The 20,635-nt window shown below is 36.3% G+C and overlaps 1 protein-coding gene and 1 long non-coding RNA gene across 8 annotated transcripts in view; one reads left to right on the top strand and one right to left on the bottom strand.

The window, feature by feature from the left end:
* Positions 1-20,635, top strand: part of IFT88 (intraflagellar transport 88) — a 165,700-nt gene that overhangs the window by 96,873 nt on the left and 48,192 nt on the right. For all 7 annotated transcript variants that reach the window (XR_005211244.1, XR_005211243.1, XM_037800627.1 and 4 more), the window contains 3 exons: positions 1,860-1,912; positions 3,619-3,684; positions 19,932-20,038. Coding sequence is in view for 5 of the 7 variants with exons in the window: in XM_037800627.1 (XP_037656555.1) it covers positions 1,860-1,912; positions 3,619-3,684; positions 19,932-20,038 (226 nt within the window). In the remaining 2 variants the exon portion in view is untranslated. The remainder of the gene's footprint in view (positions 1-1,859; positions 1,913-3,618; positions 3,685-19,931; positions 20,039-20,635) is intronic.
* Positions 4,225-8,919, bottom strand: LOC119507465. Its single transcript, XR_005211247.1, has 3 exons — positions 8,909-8,919; positions 8,680-8,791; positions 4,225-4,369 (listed from the first exon to the last, which is right to left on the bottom strand). It is a non-coding gene; the product is annotated as an uncharacterized LOC119507465 (long non-coding RNA).

The following is a 20,635-nucleotide window of genomic DNA, read 5'->3' as shown; positions in this document are numbered from 1 at the left end:
TGTTCTTTAAGATTTATCATGATTGTTATGTCTGTAGTAGAATTTTGATTGTTAAGAAAAGGAAAATGATTAGTTTTTCAAACAATTTTAACTCCTTTAGCTAGTAATTTGAAGCAATAAAGAGTTCCTTTAGCGTGGATAAAATGGTATCATCCAGTGAGAATGCTTTTTGCACTATTTGTAATATTGTTATCTAATACTGTTTTTTATAATGAATGAAATTTAATTTCAACACAAACTACAGTCAAATTTTTTAGTTTTATAATTACATAAAGATTTAAAAATTATGCTTTTTAATCTCTTACCCTCTAGTTAAGTTTAAAATAGTATAGTAAACATGATTAGTATCTTTCTCTATTAGAAATATTGCTGATTTGCTGTTGTGCAAAACTTTCATGTCGTGTATGAACTTGCCTGCCCTTGACTCTCTCTGAAGAAACAGAAGGAACATGGCAGCTTAATTCTGAAGGTTAATAAAATACATTTATTTCACATCCTGAATTATTCCTTTGTTTATTGTTTACATGCATTATATTATTTAATCCTTACAATAACCCTCTGAAGTAGGTATTATTATCCCAGTTTTACATATGAAAAAACTGAGACATAAAGAATTATATCACTTCCCCAAGTTCACACAATTAATAGGTTGCCAGGGTAAAACTTAGAATCCCAACCTTGAAGACAACTATCAAGGTATTTATTTGAATTTGCAAAGGAGAGGGAAAAGTGATTAATGAGCATCCAGTGTATATCAGGCACCATGCTGGTCCTGAGGATACAAGGATTTGTGATTGCTGTCCTCAAGGAATTTACCAGATAGTAAAGGATTCAGAAACATAAACAAATAATAATGCTGTCTTGTAAGTGCAGTGAGTGCCAGAGAGATTCAAGCGTGTTATGGGAGCATGTCAAACAGGCCGTCTAATCCAGCCTGGAGTAGATGAGGTGAAGAGATTGGAAGGAGTCCCCAGATAGTGTGAGTGTGTGAGCAGAGGGAATGCCAGGTGTGCAGGGAATGGTAGGAGACAAGCTGGAGGGGGAGTAAAAGGCTGGAACATGGGTGGTCTGGGTGCAGATCTTAGATTTATCATGTAGGTGGAGGGAGATGACAGGCTTTAAGCAGGGAAGTAATATGGTTAGGTAGGTATTTTGTTTTGATCACAGTGGGTTGCTGTGTAGGCAGTGGATTTGAGGTTAAGTAACTTGCCCCGGGGCACCTAGCAGAGCTGTGATTTGAACCCAGATATGATTCCAAAGCTGGTAGGTTTTACCATCAAACTGAGTAGGAAACAAGGCTTTGAAGCCATCAGGGAAATAGAAAGGAGATTCTGAAAAGAAGTGAGAAGAGCATTAAATTGTTCCTAGGATTTTATTTCTTCAAATCTTGCTTTCCTTAGATATTTTTACAGTAATCTTTAGAAATCTTGGTTATGAGTAGTTACTTTAGAAAGGAATTTTATTTGTTTTTAATGTGAATAAAAGGATGTATGAAATTCTTCTGTCACTGTCTCTGTAGTTGAAGTCTGATTGTTCAGACACAAAAGTCAGAAATAGCCTCTCGAGTATTAAATTGACAAACCCAAGTAATATTATGACAAAAGGCATTATAATAGTTAAAATAGAATACAGTGGTCTTTAACCAAGCAAGTTAAGTGGTTCTTAAAAGAATATCTAAAGCATGAGTTAGGTAAATTTTGAAGCATCCTCAGTTTTAATGTTCTAATATAATTATGACTGGTGATAATGAAGGGAAATGGTCAGAACATAATTGAAAGACAGTGCTTTACAAAACCTTTTGAATATCACAGATTAATTTTGTTTTATCTCTAATGCCATGTAATTTATTTCTTTTATAGGCCTACACAAGTGAAATGGCAGCTGATGGTAGCTAGTTGTTTTAGAAGAAGTGGTAAATGCTTTAATTTTATTCATTTTTAATATATTTAGCTGCTTTCCTTTTTTAAGTAATGCATAAAAATGTTTCCAACTGTAATTTCTTTTGGTAGCTTTTGATTACACATATTTAAAGCATTATATGGAAAACATAATAATCACTATGTACAGAAACAGTTATGATTCCAAAGTGGATATTAATCATGTTTTCGATACCACTGTTAAAAACATATTTCTGAAAGTTAACATGTAATCATTTTCACAAGTTAGCCATAGAAAAATAGGAATTCTGTATAAAGTAATTTTTGTTTCTATTTTCTACTCTCCTAATTAAAAAATGCCCTTGTATGCTCTGCCAAACGTACTAGACATCTGAAGCCTCCACTGTCAATCCTAAGGAAAAGTCCAGAACCAAATATTACTAGGTACCTTGGTTGGTTTGCTCTATAACTGCTTTTATTACATACTGTACTGATGACACATCATGAAGTATACAGGTGCTAATTGTTTTGGACTATCTGTGAAGTGAATGATAGGATAAAATATCAGAGATTAAGCTGGGAGACAAACATTAACAAATTTGTAATCCCCTTGCAGATCATAAAAATAACCCAGCATTAAAAAAAAAAAAAACCAGGATAAAAAATTCTTCAGTACAAAGGAAGTGCAAATTATGAAAAATTGAGTGTGTTCTCCAGAGGTTTTGTAGGAGGTCTCTTTCTTTATGTCTGTGAACTTCTTCAAAATGGCATCAGAAGTATTTTCATATATTCTTGGCATAGTCCTCAAATTATTAAGGGATTGATCTTTAACTTTACTGTATTTCCTGTTGGATGTACCACATGACAATACTATATACATTTTATTTATATCACTGTGAGTTCTGAATTGCCTGTGTTCCTTTCAACATCAGTTACATGTAAAGTATACATATATATGAAATATTCTGAATGCTTTAAAGACATTAACCTGCTTGAGTTATTGAAGTGCAGGTTAGAAGAAGAAGGAAGTTACCATTTATTGAAAACCTGCTGTATGCAAAATGCTTCATATCTTAATTTCATTTGATTCCCACAGCAACTTTGAAGTGTTAGTATAGCCATCCCCATTTTACAGTAAGGTCCAAAGAGGTTCATAACTTGTTTACTGAGATTTTAACAAAGACCTTTAACCTAGAAATTGTTTTTTCCTATTCTTTGCTGCTATGTGAAACTAATTTATTATAAAACAAATCACTTTCTATCAAATTTTTAGTAGTTCAAAACAAAAGCTTATAAGAAACCATTTTTTTTTCATCTTTTCCATCTAAATGGATGATATTGAAATTAATGTTAGTCTGTTACCTAAATCACTTCATTTTTAAATTTGTCCATTGGTCATCTAGAAAAATTTTTACTTTAATATTTAGGAAATTGAATGGATCTTAACTTTTTGCCAATAAATATTTATTTTAAGAAGTGTAACTAAGTTTCAACATCATCCATTTACTTCTGCTATGGCCCTTTTTATAATTATTGTTTTATCTGTACATTTTTCTTCCAGAAGTTATAAGAATGATATACATATATATTGTATGTGTATATATGCTGGTGACAAACATGAAGCCCTTCTACTAAACTGATAAAGTGTGTCAGTACACTGGATTAAAATTAATGGTTTTCTGAATCCTATTAATTTCTATAATCTGCTAGTGTGTTATATTTTTGTCCTTTTTATTTACAGGTAACTACCAAAAAGCATTGGATACTTACAAAGATATTCATAGAAAATTTCCAGAAAATGTTGAATGTAAGTGAGATTGTATTTTTTAACTCAAGTTAAAAGTGATGATAGTGCAAAACAATAAAGGAAGCATGCCATAAATTATCAGATTAGAATGTAATTACCTTGAATGTTTTCTTTCATATTGATTTTGGCTGACTACTGAATTTTAAAAGTTTATAAACTATGGTGTTTTGTAGAAAAGGCATTTTAAACTATCCCTTATAATACAACTTCATTGAAGTTGAAAAAATACTTTTAGTTTATGAAAATAGAACACTAATAATCTTGCTGATACTGGTAGCAAATGAATTTTTTGCTTTTTAGTTATTTCCCTTCTAAAAAGTTAGCTTTAGAGAAAATATTCATTAATTCCCACCATGTTAAACAATGGATTTGATGCAACTTACAGTAATAGAGTGAAGTATTACAACAACAACAATATAATGAGGATCAAGGAAAATACAAAACATAGCACATTTATATGCCACATATTCCCATTAATCTGTAAATTTGTCCCTAAATAACCAGGTAGTCAAAGGAAAGAAGGAGAATTACAGTCAGTTGTATAATTTTTATTCTTCGGGAATAAATAAAACACAATTCTTCAGGGAGAAGAAAAAATTTTTCAACTCTTCATTCATTCATGTAGAAACAGAGATATGGTTGAGATTATTGAAAGGTGTAGTATATACTTTCTTTCATAACATCCCTATGAAAAATAAAATAACATGTCTGAAAACACTATTTTAAAAAATTTTTTTCTTCAATGAAAATGGATAGCAAAACAACAAAATAGGATTCAGTAAAAATAGATCTTTTCTGAGCTAAATTTTATATTGACCCAGCCTGATCCAGTGATTAGATGTACTACATGTTTCTTAAATGATTTCCCATTAATATTTCTCTCAATTAGGCTTTTGATGAAAGTCCAACAGGAGATGGCTCACTGTTCTGGCAGGTGCTTTGTAATATCTAGAAGATTCATTAACAATGGTACGGTGGTTCCCAAATGCCTGTCAGGAAACAGGCAAAATGAGAATTATTTATAGAACTTTTTAAAAGTACAAATTTTTGGTGGGACCCAGGTATCTATTTTTTCCTATATTTTTGTTAGAAGCTTTCTATGTGATTCTTAAGCTGGGTCATGTTAAGGAACTAATGCTTTTCAAGATCGAATGAGAAGTAGCAGCAATGCTTTTTGTGTATGTGTGAAAAGTAAGCAACCCAACTCAGTCACAGTCTGTGAGGCAAAAGGGTTTCTCAACTGTGGAGCTATTGATATTTGGAACTGGATAATTCTGTGTTGTGGGAGGTTATCTTGTACATTGTAGGATGTTTAGCAACATCCCTGGCCTCTGTCCCTCCGATGCCAGTAGCACCTCCCCAGTATGACAACTAGAAATGTCTCCAGACATTGTCCAGTGTCCCCTGTGGAGGTTGGGAATGGAGGGGCAAAATCACCCCCTATTGAGAACAACTGAAGTAGCCATAGCACCTAGGCCCTGGGCCAGTAAGAGGATATCTTCAAGTAAGATCAGATTTTTTCTTTGTAAAGAGCTTAAGATTCACTTTTTAAAAATAAATAAATGGCGATTTAGGCCCCTCGCTGATGAAGATGGGAGACTGAGATGCTTCAGGTCTCCAAACCCCCACAGAAGTTTTGAAGAACTGAAGAAACATTTTTCTCAAAGCTCCAAAACACAGTTAAAGCACTGCAGTAACAGGGCAAGTGCTTCAAGCACTGCAGTAACAGGGCAAGTGCCAAACCAGGGAAAAGGCTACTTAAAAGCAATAGGATCATGTGATGCCCTGGCATGTTCCCTGTGTGGGTCCATGGTACCAGTTCTGGATGGAACAGAGTAACCTTCAGTTCTGGATGGAACAGAGTAACCTTCATGCACATACTAGAAGCATATGTGTCTAGCCCAGTCTTTCTGGTGATGGCTGAGGACTTTCTGTCCAAGAACTTGCCCTGCATGTAGAAGATAGCTCACCAAGCCCTCCACCAAACACCATGGGAGAGCAGTCAAGATGTGCTGCTTGAAGCAATGGATTACTGGCTGTGGTACATATATTGTAGTGACTATAACTGTGAGGAAACTTTTCCCTGTAGAAGAGAGGACATTCAAAACTGTGTAAATGAGGGAATTTCCCAGGGTCAAACATGCATGTGCAGAAAGGACTATGCTTCAGCATAGAGCTATTCTCTAAACTTGGCTGTATAGATAAGCCCCCAAAGAGAGAACTTTCACTGGTTTCCAAGAAAGACTTGAAAGGGTGTTTTCTTTTTTCCTTTGTTTGTTTGTTTGCTTGTTAGCTCCTGGCATTTAAGGAAAGCTCTGTCATAACACTAGCTGGATATGTGCTTAAGGAAAAGATGCCTTAGAGTCTAAATCCCAGTGACAACACATTAAAGTAATTTCCAGGTTTCAACAAAAGGTTATAAAACATATGAAGAAACAGGAAATGATGGCCCAGGCAAAGGAGAAGTTTAAAGCATTAGAAACCATCAGCGAGGAGGACCAGACGCTGGGACATACCTGACAAAGACTTTTTTAAAAATTGTCCTAAATGTGTTCAGAGAGCTAAAGGAAAACATGGACAAAGAACTAAAGGAAATCAGGAAAATGATAGATGAAAACAAAGAGAATAATAATAGAGCAATGGGAATTATGAAAAGAAAGTATGTACAACTATGTAATGGCACTGTAAACAATCGAAAGTACGATTTGTTTTGTATGACTGCGTGGTATGTGAATATATCTCAATAAAATGATGATAAAAAAAAAAAAAAAAAGAAAAGAAAGTAAATAGAACTGAAGACCACAGTAAAAGAAGTTAAAAATTCCCTAGAGGGTTCAGTAGCAGATTGGAACTGGCAGAAGAAAGAATCAGTGAACTTGAAGATAAGACAATTCAAGTCATCCAGTCTGAGAAACAGAAAGAAGAAAGGTTGAAGAAAAGTGAACAGAGCCTGGGGCGTCTATGAAACACCATCAAGTGTACCAATATTGTGGGAATTCCAGAAGGAGAGGGAAAAGAGAAAAAGGCAGAACAGTCAAAGAAATAATGGCTTAAAATTCCCCAAATTTAACAAAAGACATGGAGGTATACATCCAGTATGCACAACAAATTCCAAACAAAATAAACCCAAATAGACCCATGCCACAACATATAGTCAACTGTTGAATGCCAAAAGATAAAGAGGGAATTCTGAAAGCCACAAGAGAGAGCAATGAGTCACATATAAGGGAGCCCCAATAAGATTAAGTGTTGGTTTCCCATTGGAAACCATGGAGACAGGAAGGCAGTGGGATGGCATATTTAAAGTGCTGAAAGCAAAAAATTGCCAACCAAGAATTCTGTTTTCAGCAAGTGAGAGCGCAATTAACACATTCCCAGATAAACAAAAACTGAGGGAGTTTGTCACCACTAGACTGGCCCTATAAGATATGCTAAAAAGAGTCCTGAAGGTTGAAAGGAAAGGACAGTAGATAATAGACCAAAGCCACAAGAAGAAATAAAAATCTTTAGTAAGGGTAACAACATGGGAAAATATAAATGCCAGTACTATTGTATTTTTGATTTGTAACTCTACTTTTTACTTCCTGCAGGATCTAAAAGGCAAATGCATAAAATATAATGATAATTCAGTGGTTGGGACTCATAATGGATAAACATGTAATCTGTGACAAGAATTACATAGAGGTGGGGGTAGGGACAGAGAGGTATAGGTGTATAGTTTGTGTATACTATTATAGCTAAGCTGGTATCAAAGCAAACAAGGTTGTTATAGATTAGAATGTTAAATTTAAACCCCATGGTAACTACAAAGGAAATAACAAGAATATGCAAGCTCATAGAAACAGAAATTAGAGTACAGGTTGCTGGGGGGCAGGTGGCAGGAGAATGGGGAGTTAATGTATAATGGGTATAGGATTTCTGTTTGGGTTGATGGGAAAGTTTTAGTAATGGAAGGTGGAGAGGGTACCTCAACATAGTAAATATGGTTACTCCTACTGAATGGTATGCTTGGGAGTGGTTGAGATGGGAAAGTTTGTGTTGTATATATGTCCCAACAATTAAAAAAAAAATGAGAACACAACTAAAGAGACAAGGCCAATTAAAGCAATACGTGATCTGGGATCTAAAAAGGGAAGAGATAAGGCTCAAAAGAACATTTTTGGGACCTATGTAAAGATTGGAATATAGACTGTAAGCTTTATATCAATATTAAATTTCTTGCACTTGATAAATGCTCATAAGGGAATTACATAAGTGAATATCCTTGTTCTTAGGAAATGTACATGGCATTAAGTGTTGAGGGAGCATGATATATATAACCTAATACTCAAGTGTTCAGAAAATGGTTAGATAGACAGACAGAAAGAATGATATGGCAGATGTAGCAACATGTTAATGTTGGTGGATCTGGATATCTGGGGGGATAGGGGTATGTTGGAGTTCTCTATATGGGGTTTTTATTATTTCTGAAACTGTTCTGTAAGATTCAAAGTATTTCAAAATGAAAAGTTAATCAGTCAATCAATCAATCATTGATTGTCTGTGCCACAACTCCTATTTTCTGATGCCTCTAATTCCTAGGATTCAGAGAAAGCCACTGGCTTGGGAAGGTCATCAGTGACCTCTGGGACAGCAGTTGTGTTAAAGTGGTAGAAGCAGAAACAAAATCACAACGGGTTTGCAATGTGAATGACAGGTGAAGAAATGGGTAACATTTCCCTAGAATTTGCTGTTAAAGGAAGGAGGAGGGACAGTGATATCTTAAAAATGTAGCAGAGTCTGGGAGAACTTTTTCTTTTAAGGAGGAGAACAGTTGAACATTTCTGTTGACTAAGAGGATCCAGTAGAAAAGAGAAATTGAAAATACACCCAAGAAGGAATATCGATGGAGCAAAGAGGTGTGAGGCAATGGAATGAACAGTAGAGGGTAGAGAGGTTAAAACTGAAAAGTTCTAGATACTCCTCATACCACAGAGAAGTTAAAACTCAGCTTACCTCAGCAGGAGAAGGACATTTGACCAGCAAGCAGCCTTGAAGACCAAGAACAGGGCCATGAGCAAGCCAAGCCACACAACACAAGGTCTGGTAGATCTCACCTCATTTCAGCCTGCGGAAGCAGGAAAAAGTCAGCATGGAGCTTTGAAAAAATGCTGTTTAACAAAAGGAGTTATAAATAATTGTGATAACTCAGAGAAATAGAAAAGCTCAAAAAAAATCCAGGTACCACAAGAAAATGTATAGAAAAATTTGACATCTTCTGTTAAAATTCAAGAGCACATGATTGCTAAGAAAGTCACACAGAGAAAACAGACTGAGGTGAAAGATAATATGAACATCGTTAGTCATTAGGGAAATGCAAATCAAAACCACAATGAGATACCACTTCCCACCCCATTAGGATGGCTATTATTAAAAAAAATGAAAAATAGCAGCTATTGGCAAACATGCAGAGAAATAGGAACCCCTTGAGCATTGCTGGTGGGAATGTAAAATGGTGTCGATACTGTGGAAAATAGTTTGGCAGATCCTCAGAAAATTAAACATAGAATTACCATATGACCCAGAAATCCCACTCCTGTATACCCAAAAGAATTGAAAGCAGGGACTTGAACAAATATTTGCACACTAGTGTTCATATCAGCATTCTTCATAATAGCCAAAATGTGGACGCATCAACAGACGATGGTTAAACAAAACGTGGTCTATACATACAATGGAATATTACTTAGCTGTAAAGAGAAATGAAGTTCTGATACATGCTACAGCATGCAACATAAAAGAACCTTAAAAACATCATGTGAGTGACATAAGCCAGGCACAAAAGGCAAATATTGTATTATTCCACATAAATGAAATATCTAGAATAAGCACATTCATAGAGACAAAAAGTAGATCAGAGGTTACCTGAGGCTGGGTGGAATGGGTGGTTATTGCTTATTAGGTACAGAGTTTCTGTTTGGAGTGATAAAAAAGTTTTGGAAATAGATAACAATGATGATGGCACAATATTGTGAATGTAATTAATGCCACTAAATTGTACACTTAAAAATGGATACAATGGCAAGTTTTATGAAAAAATATAATAGGGTGATAAAAAGAAAGAGGGATGATAATAGGATGGTACATAAGACAAGATTGTAGGGAAACTATAAATGTATAACAATTAAAATCCACTTGAAGACAGTAAAGAGTAGAAGCAAGACTAGAAAATCTTAGTAGTTGGAAACTTGGTAAGTTTTCTCAGCATGCAGAGAAAACAAAGATTAGAGAAGATGAGAGTTTGATAGATAAAGAAGACAAGAGAAATACAATCTAAGAATTATAAGAAATAAAAGCAATAACCAAAAACAGAAGAAAACATTGTAAAATGGAAAAATTAAAAAAAAAAGATCTGGTATCTGCAAAGGAAGAAAAATTGGATTGTTTTCATACTTTTTAACAACATTAACTACCAAAGGCAGTGGAACATGATCTCTAGAGTTTTGAGAATTTCTATATATCCACATGTAAAAGCAAGAGAAAGATATTCTTCAATATATAAGGGCTTATATACTCATCTCTGCTTGGGGAAACAAAAAGTTTACTTGAAAACTTATTTTGGAAAATTGAAATAAAATTTAGAACTCTAAAAGGGATATTATGTTATGTCCAAACAGTGATAGTAGTAATTAATTTAACATAGAATTAAATCTGAAGTCTTATAAAGCATAATTTAAATGGTTGTGGTAGTGGTTGTAAGCAAGGGAGCCATGAGAAGTATGCTACATTCCTCATTTATGAGAGTATCAAAAAATACTGTTTAATTTTGATATTGATAAGAAAATATAATACCAAGCTACCTATTGTGTGGCCTTCTTTAGCTCTGTTTTATTCTTTTTTTTTTTTTTTTAATCATCATTTTATTGAGATATATTCACATACCACGCAGTCATACAAAACAAATTGTACTTTCGATTGTTTACAGTACCATTACATAGTTGTACATTCATCACCTAAATCAATCCCTGACACCTTCATTAGCACACACACAAAAATAACAAGAATAATAATTAGAGTGAAAAAGAGCAATTGAAGTAAAAAAGAACACTAGGTACCTTTGTCTGTTTGTTTGCTTCCCCTACTTTTCTACACATCGATCCATAAACTAGACAAAGTGGAGTTTGGTCCTTATGGCATTCCCAATCCCACTGTCACCCCTCATAAGCTACATTTTTATACAACTGTCTTCGAGATTCATGGGTTCTGGGTTGTAGTTTAATAGTTTCAGGTATCCACCACCAGCTACCCCAATTCTTTAGAACCTAAAAAAGGTTGTCTAAAGTGTGCGTAAGAGTGCCCACCAGAGTGATCTCTCGGCTCGTTTTGGAATCTCTCTGCCACTGAAGCTTATTTCATTTCCTTTCACATCCCCCTTTTGGTCAAGAAGATGTTCTCCATCCCACGATGCCGGGTCTACATTCCTCCCCGGGAGTCATATTCCACGTTGCCAGGGAGATTCACTTCCCTGGGTGTCTGATCCCACGTAGGGGGGAGGGCAGTGATTTCACCTTTCAAGTTGGCTTAGCCAGAGAGAGAGGGCCACATCTGAGCAACAAAGAGGCATTCAGGAGGAGACTCTTAGGCACAAATACAGGGAGGCCTAGCCTCTCCTTTGCAGCAACCGTCTTCCCAAGGGTAAAACTTATGGTAGAGGGCTCAACCCATCAAACCACCAGTCCCCTATGTCTGTGGTCATGTTAGCAACCATGGAGGTGGGGTAGGCGAATACCCCTGCATTCTCCACAGGCTCCTCAAGGGGGCACTACATCGTTTTTTTTTTTTTTTTTTTTTTTTTTTCCTTGTTTGTCTTTTTTCTTTCTTTTTTTTTTTTTTAACTTTCCCTTCTTTTTTCAAATCAACTGTATGAAAAAAAAAGTTAAAAAGAAAACAAACATACAATAAAAGAACATTTCAAAGAGACCATAGCAAGGGAGTAAGAAAAAGACAGCTAACCTAAGATAACTGCTTAACTTCCAACATGTTCCTACTTTACCCCAAGAAAGTTACATACTATAGCAACATTTCAGTGAACTTGTTCCTACTACATCCATCAGAAATTAACAGACCATAGTCATTTCTGGGCATCCCCAGAACGTTAAATAGCTTATCTGTTCTTCTTGGATTATTGTTCCCCCTTCCTTAATTGCTCTCTACTGCTAGTTCCCCTACATTCTACATTATAAACCATTTGTTTTACATTTTTCAAAGTTCACATTAGTGGTAGCATATAATATTTCTCTTTTTGTGCCTGGCTTATTTCGCTCAGCATTATGTCTTCAAGGTTCATCCATGTTGTCATATGTTTCACCAGATCGTTCCTTCTTACTGCCGCGTAGTATTCCATCGTGTGTATATACCACATTTTATTTATCCACTCATCTGTTGATGGACATTTGGGTTGTTTCCATCTCTTGGCAATTGTGAATAATGCTGCTATGAACATTGGCGTGCAGATATCTGTTCGTGTCACTGCTTTCCGATCTTCCGGGTATATACCGAGAAGTGCAATCGCTGGATCGAATGGTAGCTCTATATCTAGTTTTCTAAGGAACTGCCAGACTGACTTCCAGAGTGGCTGAACCATTATACAGTCCCACCAACAATGAATAAGACTTCCAATTTCTCCACATCCCCTCCAGCATTTGTAGTTTCCTGTTTGTTTAATGGCAGCCATTCTAACCGGTGTTAGATGGTATCTCATTGTGGTCTTAATTTGCATCTCTCTAATAGCTAGTGAAGCTGAACATTTTTTCATGTGTTTCTTGGCCATTTGTATTTCCTCTTCAGAGAACTGTCTTTTCATATCTTTTGCCCATTTTATAATTGGGCTGTCTGTACTATTGTCATTGAGTTGTAGGATTTCTTTGTATATGCAAGATATCAGTCTTTTGTCAGATACATGGTTTCCAAAAATTTTTTCCCATTGAGTTGGCTGCCTCTTTACCTTTTTGAGAAATTCCTTTGAGGTGCAGAAACTTCTAAGCTTGAGGAGTTCCCATTTATCTATTTTCTCTTTTGTTGCTTGTGCTTTGGGTGTAAAGTCTAGGAAGTGGCCTCCTAATACAAGGTCTTGAAGATGTTTTCCTACATTATCTTCTAGGAGTTTAATGGTACTTTCTTTTATATTGAGATCTTTGGTCCATTTTGAGTTAATTTTTGTGTAGGGGGTGAGGTAGGGGTCCTCTTTCATTCTTTTGGATATGGATATCCAACTCTCCCAGCCCCATTTGTTGAAAAGACCATTATGGCTCAGTTCGGTGACTTTGGGGGCCTTATCAAAGATCAGTCGGCCATAGATCTGAGGGTCTATCTCTGAATTCTCAATTCGATTCCATTGATCTATATGTCTATCTTTGTGCCAGTACCATGCTGTTTTGGCAACTGTGGCTTTATAATAAGCTTCAAAGTCAGGGAGTGTAAGTCCTCCCACTTCGTTTTTCTTTTTTAAAGTGTCTTTAGCAATTCGAGGCATCTTCCCTTTCCAAATAAATTTGATAACTAGCTTTTCCAAGTCTGCAAAGTAGGTTGTTGGAATTTTGATTGGGATTGCATTGAATCTGTAGATGAGTTTGGGTAGAATTGACATCTTAATGACATTTAGCCTTCCTATCCATGAACATGGAATATTTTTCCATCTTTTAAGGTCCCCTTCTATTTCTTTTAGTAGAGTTATGTAGTTTTCTTTGTATAGGTCTTTTACATCTTTGGTTAAGTTGATTCCTAGGTACTTGATTTTTTTAGTTGCTATTGAAAATGGTATCTTTTTCTTGAGTGTCTCTTCAGTTTGTTCATTTCTAGCATATAGAAACATTACTGACTTATGTGCATTAATCTTGTATCCCGCTACTTTGCTAAATTTGTTTATTAGCTCTAGTAGGTGTATCGTTGATTTCTCAGGGTTTTCTAGATATAAGATCATATCATCTGCAAACAATGACAGTTTTACTTCTTCTTTTCCAATTTGGATACCTTTTATTTCTTTGTCTTGCCGGATTGCCCTGGCTAGCACTTCCAGCACAATGTTGAATAACAGTGGTGACAGCGGGCATCCTTGTCTTGTTCCTGATCTTAGAGGGAAGGCTTTCAGTCTCTCACCATTGAGTACTATGCTGGCTGTGGGTTTTTCATATATGCTCTTTATCATGTTGAGGAAGTTTCCTTCAATTCCTACCTTTTGAAGTGTTTTTATCAAAAAGGGATGTTGGAGAGCAATTGAAGTAAAAAAAAAAAAAAAAAAAAAAAAAGGGATGTTGGATTTTGTCAAATGCTTTTTCAGCATCTATTGAGATGATCAATTGATTTTTCCCTTTCGAGTTTTTAATGTGTTGTAATACATTGATTGTTTTTCTTATGTTGAACCATCCTTGCATGCCTGGAATGAACCCCACTTGGTCATGGTGTATGATTTTTTTAATGTGTCTTTGGATTCGATTTGCAAGTATTTTGTTGAGGATTTTTGCATCTATATTCATTAGGGAGATTGGCCGGTAGTTTTCCTTTTTTGTAGCATCTTTGCCTGGTTTTGGTATTCGATTGATGTTAGCTTCATAAAATGAGTTAGGTAGTGTTCCATTTTTTTCAATGTTTTGAAAGAGTTTGAGTAAGATTGGTGTCAGTTCTTTCTGGAAAGTTTGGTAGAATTCCCCTGTGAAGCCATCTGGCCCTGGGCATTTATTTGTGGGAAGATTTTTGATGACTGATTGGATCTCTTTGCTTGTGATGGGTTGGTTGAGGTCTTCTATTTCTTCTCTGGTCAGTCTAGGTTGTTCATATGTTTCCAGGAAATTGTCCATTTCTTCTACATTATCCAGTTTGTTGCCATACAGTTGTTCATAATATCCTCTTATAATTTTTTTAATTTCTTCAGGATCTGCAGTTATGTCACCTTTTTCATTCATTATTTTGTTTATATGGGTCTTCTCTCTTTTTATTTTGTCAGTCTAGCTAGGGGCTTGTCAATCTTGTTGATCTTCTCAAAGAACCAACTTTTGGTGATATTTATCCTTTCTATTGTTTTTTTGTTCTCTATGTCATTTATTTCTGCTTTAATCCTTGTTATTTCTTTTCTTGTACTTGGTTTAGGATTGGTTTGCTGTTCATTTTCTAGCTTCTTCAGTTGATCCATTAGTTCTTTGATTTTGGCTCTTTCTTCCTTTTTAATATATGCGTTTAGTGCTATAAATTTCCCCCTTAGCACTGCTTTTGCTGCATCCCATAGGTTTTGGTATGTTGTGTTCTCATTTTCATTCGTCTCTATATATTTAGCAATTTCTCTTGCTATTTCTTCTTTAACCCACTGATTGTTTAGGAGTGTGTTGGTTAACCTCCAGGTATTTGTGAATTTTCTAAGTCTCTGATGGTTATTGACTTCTAATTGTATTCCATTGTGGTCAGAGAATGTGCTTTGAATAATTTCAATCTTTTTAAATTTATTGAGGCTTGTTTTATGTCCCAGCATATGATCTATTCTGGAGAAAGTTCCGTGAGCACTAGAAAAGTATGTGTATCCTGTTGATTTGGGATGTAATGTCCTGTAGATGTCTGTTAAATCTAATTCATTTATCAGATTGTTTAGGTTTTCAATTTCCTTATTGGTCTTCTGTCTGGTTGATCTATCTATAGGAGAGAGTGATGTGTTGAAGTCTCCCACAATTATTGTGGAAACATCAATTGCTTCCTTTAGTTTTGCCAATGTTTCTCTCATGTATTTTGTGGCACCTTGATTGGGTGCATAGACATTTACGATTGTTATTTCTTCTTGCTGAATTGCCCCTTTTATTAGTATGTAGTGGCCTTCTTTGTCTCTCAAAACATCCCTGCATTTGAAGTCTATTTTATCTGAGATTAATATTGCTACACCCGCTTTCTTTTGGCTGTAGCTTGCATGAAATATTTTTTTCCATCCTTTCACTTTCAGTTTCTTTGTGTCCCTGTGTCTAAGATGAGTCTCTTGTATGCAACATATTGATGGTTCATTTTTTTTGATCCATTCTGCGAATCTATATCTTTTAATTGGGGAGTTTAATCCATTTACATTCAACGTTAAAACCGTGAAGGCATTTCTTGAATCGGCCATCTTATCCTTTGGATTATGTTTGCCATATTTTTCCCTCTCTCTATTAATATCCTTTATTGTACCCATACCGAATCTTTTTAGTACTGAACCTTTCTCCAAGTCTCTCTGTCCTGTCTTTGTTTCTCTGTCTGTAGGGCTCCCTTTAGTATCTCCAGTAGGGCAGGTCTCTTGTTAGCAAATTCTCTCAGCATTTCTTTGTCTGTGAAAAATTTAAGCTCTCCCTCAAATTTGAAGGAGAGCTTTGCTGGATAAAGTATTCTTGGCTGGAAATTCCTCTCACTCAGAATTTTAAATATATCGTGCCACTGCCTTCTCGCCTCCATGGTGGCTGCTGAGTAGTCACTACTTAGTCTTATGCTGTTTCCTTTGTATGTGGTGAATTGCTTTTCTCTTGCTGCTTTCAGAACTTGCTCCTTCTCTTCTATGTTTGACAGTGTGATCAGTATATGTCTCGGAGTGGGTTTTTTTGGATTTATTCTATTTGGAGTTCGCTGAGCATTTATGATTTGTGTATTTATGTTGTTTAGAAGATTTGGGAAGTTTTCCCCAACAATTTCTTTGAATACTCTTCCTAGACCTTTACCCTTTTCTTCCCCTTCTGGGACACCAATGAGTCTTATATTCGGACGTTTCATATTATCTATCATATCCCTGAGGTCCATTTCGAGTTTTTCAATTTTTTTCCCCATTCTTTCTTTTATGTTTTCATTTTCCATTCTGTCATCTTCCAGGTCACTGATTCGTTGTTCAACTTCCTCTAGTCTTGTACTATGAGTGTCCAGAATCTTTTTAATTTGGTCAACAGTTTCTTTAATTTCCATAAGATCATCCATTTTTTTATTTAGTCTTGCAATGTCTTCTTTATGCTCTTCTAGGGTCTTCTTGATTTCCTTCATATCCCGTACTAGGGTCTCATTGTTCATCTTTAGTTCTTTGAGTAGCTGCTCTAGGTGTGTCTCTTCTGGTCTTTTGATTTGGGTGCTTGGGCTTGGGTTATCCATATCGTCTGGTTTTTTCATATGCTTTATAATTTTCTGTTGTTTTTGGCCTCGTGGCATTTGCTGACCTTGATAGGGTTCTTTTAGGGTTTGTAGACCAGTTGAAGTCCTTATCTCTAATTTATCAGATCTACAGCTTCGTGGAGTACACTTTCTCTAACTAACCAGCAGGTGGCGTCCACGAGCCACCTGTTCTCCACAAGCCAGATCTCCCCTGCTTAGCCTTTTTGGTGAGTGGGGGAGTGAGTCTTGTGGGGCCCAATTGGTGTCCCAAGCTTGCGTGTGTAGTTGGTGTTGCCTGCCCTGTATGTGGGGCATGTTTCTGGGCAGTCGGGGAGGGGGGATGGCCCTAACAATCAAATCTCCCTGATGATCCTAGAGTTTTAAAGCTACTGCAATAGTCTAATCCTTCAGTTCAGTCCTGCCACAGTTTGTCTCTGCCACTGACCCACAAGTCTTTGGTATTGGCGTATGGCTCCTGAGACTTGCAAGTGGGCCCCTCTTCCAGGCTGTGCACCCCGGGTCCTCTGTTGAGGGATGACTGTGCTATGTCGCAGGTGAGTGCCGTCCCCCCAGGGCAGTTCTGGGCTGCTGGGCTGTGTTGGGAGGCTCCCAGTCTGCTCAAATGATGGCTGAATGGGGCTCTGTTAATTCACACTGCTCCCCCTTCCCAGCTCTGGGACATTCAGCTGAGGTTGCAGGGAAGGCTAATGTCCACGCCCAGTTTTGTGGTGTGTGCCTGTTATTTGAAGCACTTCCGTCACACTGGGTTGTCTGGGGCAGCTCTGGGCTATGGGGCTGGCGATGGGCAGGAGTGTTTCCTGTCCACCAGGATGGTGGCTGTGAGCGGACACCCCCCTTTTCTTGGGAAGTTGTGTTGTTTAGTGAATTTTCTCAGCCACTGGATTATTGCCTTTTGTCTCAGAGCTCTCTTAGTTCTGCTCTTGACTTGACGTGCCCAAATTTCAATTCTTTGAAGCTTTCTGTATTGAGCTTCTTAGAGTAATTGTTTTAGAAAAAGCAAAAAGGATTTAAAAAAAAAAAAACAAAAAAAAAAAACAAAAAACGGCCCTCCTCAGAGATCTAATGGGTTATTGAAATGCTAATAGACAAAGCAACCAGGGCCATTAAGGAAAGGTGCCCAGGGCAGAGAGATCAGCCTTGCTTCGGGATTTGCATATGCGCCTCAAGGCCTGATCTCCGCCCTTCCCCTTTCTGTGTTCACCAGAACTCCAAAAATCCTCTGCTTTTATTTTGGAGTTTTTCGTGTTGTTTTTTTTCTATGCCTGTCTCCTCTCTGCTGGGCTGGCTGCTCACAGAGTCTCTGGTGTCTGGCCTCAGTCTATCTATGGTTGGAGTTTGAATCAGTAGAATGAGTTTCCAGTAAGAGCAGCCACTGCAATTCTCCCTTCTCCTTCCTGGAGCTGACAGCCCCTCCTCCCCTGGGACTGAGCCTGGCAGGGAGGGGCGCGGGTCCCCTGGCCGCAAAAACTTACAGATTTCGCTGATCTCAGCAGTTCCACGTTTTCATGAGTGTTGTATGAAGTATGCCCAAAGACAGATTGCTCTGTGGTGTCCAGTCCACGCAGTTCCTGGCTTTTTACCTACTTTCCTGGAGGAGTAACTAAAACATACAGCTCACCAGTCTGCCATCTTGCCCCGCCTCCTGTTTTATTCTTATGGAAAAGGAAGTAGTGGAGGTTCTCATAAACTTTTCATGGGAGTATAAACAGATACAGTATTTCTGGAGGGCAGATTTGCAGTATTATCCAGATCTTCAAAATGATCATAATGTTTGGATCCAGTAATTCCTTATTAGTAATTTTATCACAAGGAAATAGAGAGGCACACAAAAATTTAGAAACAACTTTAATGCTCAGTGCTAGAGGCTAATTATGGCATATGATAAAATATTTTGGAGCCATTAGAAACTATTTTTGAGCTTAATAACCTGGAATTATTCTCTTGATAACCAAGCAAAGCCTAGAAAGAAAGAAAGAAAAATGTTTAGTTTTGTCTTTGGGTGGAGGAGTAGTGGGTAACTTATTTTCTTCTTTGTACCTTAATGTTTTTACAAATTCTCCACAATATCATGTATTGCTGTTGTATTGAGGAAAGCAGAGTATTTTAAAATGAGATAATAAAAATATTTGAAGTAATTTAGACCATAAATGGCAGAGTCCATTCTTATAAAAGTAGAAACAAAATATGAAAAGTTTTTAACATCTCCTGCCTGTCTTTAAATTGTTGCTAATTTTAGAAACACAATATTGAGTAAAAAGCAAATCCTAGAAGACTGCATGCAGAATAATGCCATTTTTATAAAACTCAGTAGCAGGCAAAATTAAACAATATGTCATTTTGGAATATGTATATAAGCAATAAAAGGTTTTTTGTTGGGTTTTTTTTTTTAAGGAAAGAAATGGTAATACAGGGGTGGAGATACAGGAACGGGATGGGGAGGAGCATGTAGGCAGAGGCAAGGTGGGTAATGTTCTAGGCCTTCATTTGGATGGTGAATTCAAGGTGTGCATTTCCACCAATTATTGTAGTTATTTTGCATATATTTAATATCAACTGTAAGTGCAATAACTGTAAACTAGATCTCTTTTACATAACCAGTGCTTTGCATATAGTGTGAATATTTATTAAAACAATGAATCTAATGACAATAAAAAACAAAAGAACATTTATTAGTAATTTTTATTATGATAGTAAGTCCAGACTGCCTATTTTTTAGCTTCGCCTTCCCCTTAGAACTCCTAATACATGTTTATGAAACTGCCAGTCCAGATAAAGCGTAAATTCAGTAGCGTATTTAAGTTCCAAACTAGAACATAAATACGTGTCACATGTGCCTTTTAAAATTCTCTTCTGGCGATGTCTTTGTGCTAGCGTTCCTTCTAGGATCTAGCACGGTGAGGCAGGCCAGGTGGAGAGAGTACCTGTAAACCCCCTTTCAGGGAAGACCATTCTCCCAGGTTAGACAAGAGAAAGTGTCATTATTTCTTCAGAGAGAAAGAAACACTATTTGTGAACATCATTTCTATGTCCCAAAAGTTTGAGTTTATTGATTTGCTGTGCTTTCAACATTGTGCATAAATACTTGCCTAAAGATGTTTTTCACAATTTAGGTCTGCGTTTCTTGGTTCGTCTCTGCACAGATATTGGATTAAAAGAAGTTCAAGAATATGCAACAAAACTCAAGAGATTGGAAAAAATGAAAGAAATAAGGGAACAGGTATCTATCTCCCATACCGGCCCAAAACTGCTATCTGTTAATTTTCAAAAGGTCAAACTTCTGTAGCTCAAAAGAGTGATCTTGGGAACCTCTATCTGAAAAGCAGTTGGAATATTTGTTTCTGTTTGGGTATAATAGGAGGAATAACTAAAATTCTAGTTTTAGTATAAAATTCTGTCACAAGCAGGTTCCCAATAGGAGTAGGTATGATGCATTTAAAATAGTCTCTGGTAGATAGCTCCTAACAGACAAATAATTGTAATTTTCCACAATACAAAATAACTTTCAGGTTAATTTGCAGTCTTTATTTTAATTGGAGAGTACCATGGTCTAGGGAGAATAAAAGGCAATTACTTGTATATGACAATAGTACTTTTTTCTTTAAACTGTGTCATTATATGTGTAGAGCATAGCTTTAAGAAAATTAATATACATGGAAGCACTTTAAGTATATTTTTATTTTTCATGCAGTATATGAAATAACAATCCTCTTATTTTTACTTCTTTAAAAAAAAACTCTCTTAATGTTGAACCTAGAATATTTAAAAATTTAATATGATTTTTGAGTGTCTGCCATCATAAAAAGAAAATATATTC

The sequence above is a fragment of the Choloepus didactylus genome, chromosome 12, assembly GCF_015220235.1.
Source record: "Choloepus didactylus isolate mChoDid1 chromosome 12, mChoDid1.pri, whole genome shotgun sequence".
Classification (NCBI taxonomy): domain Eukaryota; kingdom Metazoa; phylum Chordata; class Mammalia; order Pilosa; family Megalonychidae; genus Choloepus; species Choloepus didactylus.
The sequence above is the reverse complement of the archived record's forward strand: the minus strand, read 5'-3'. Positions and strand labels throughout refer to the sequence as shown.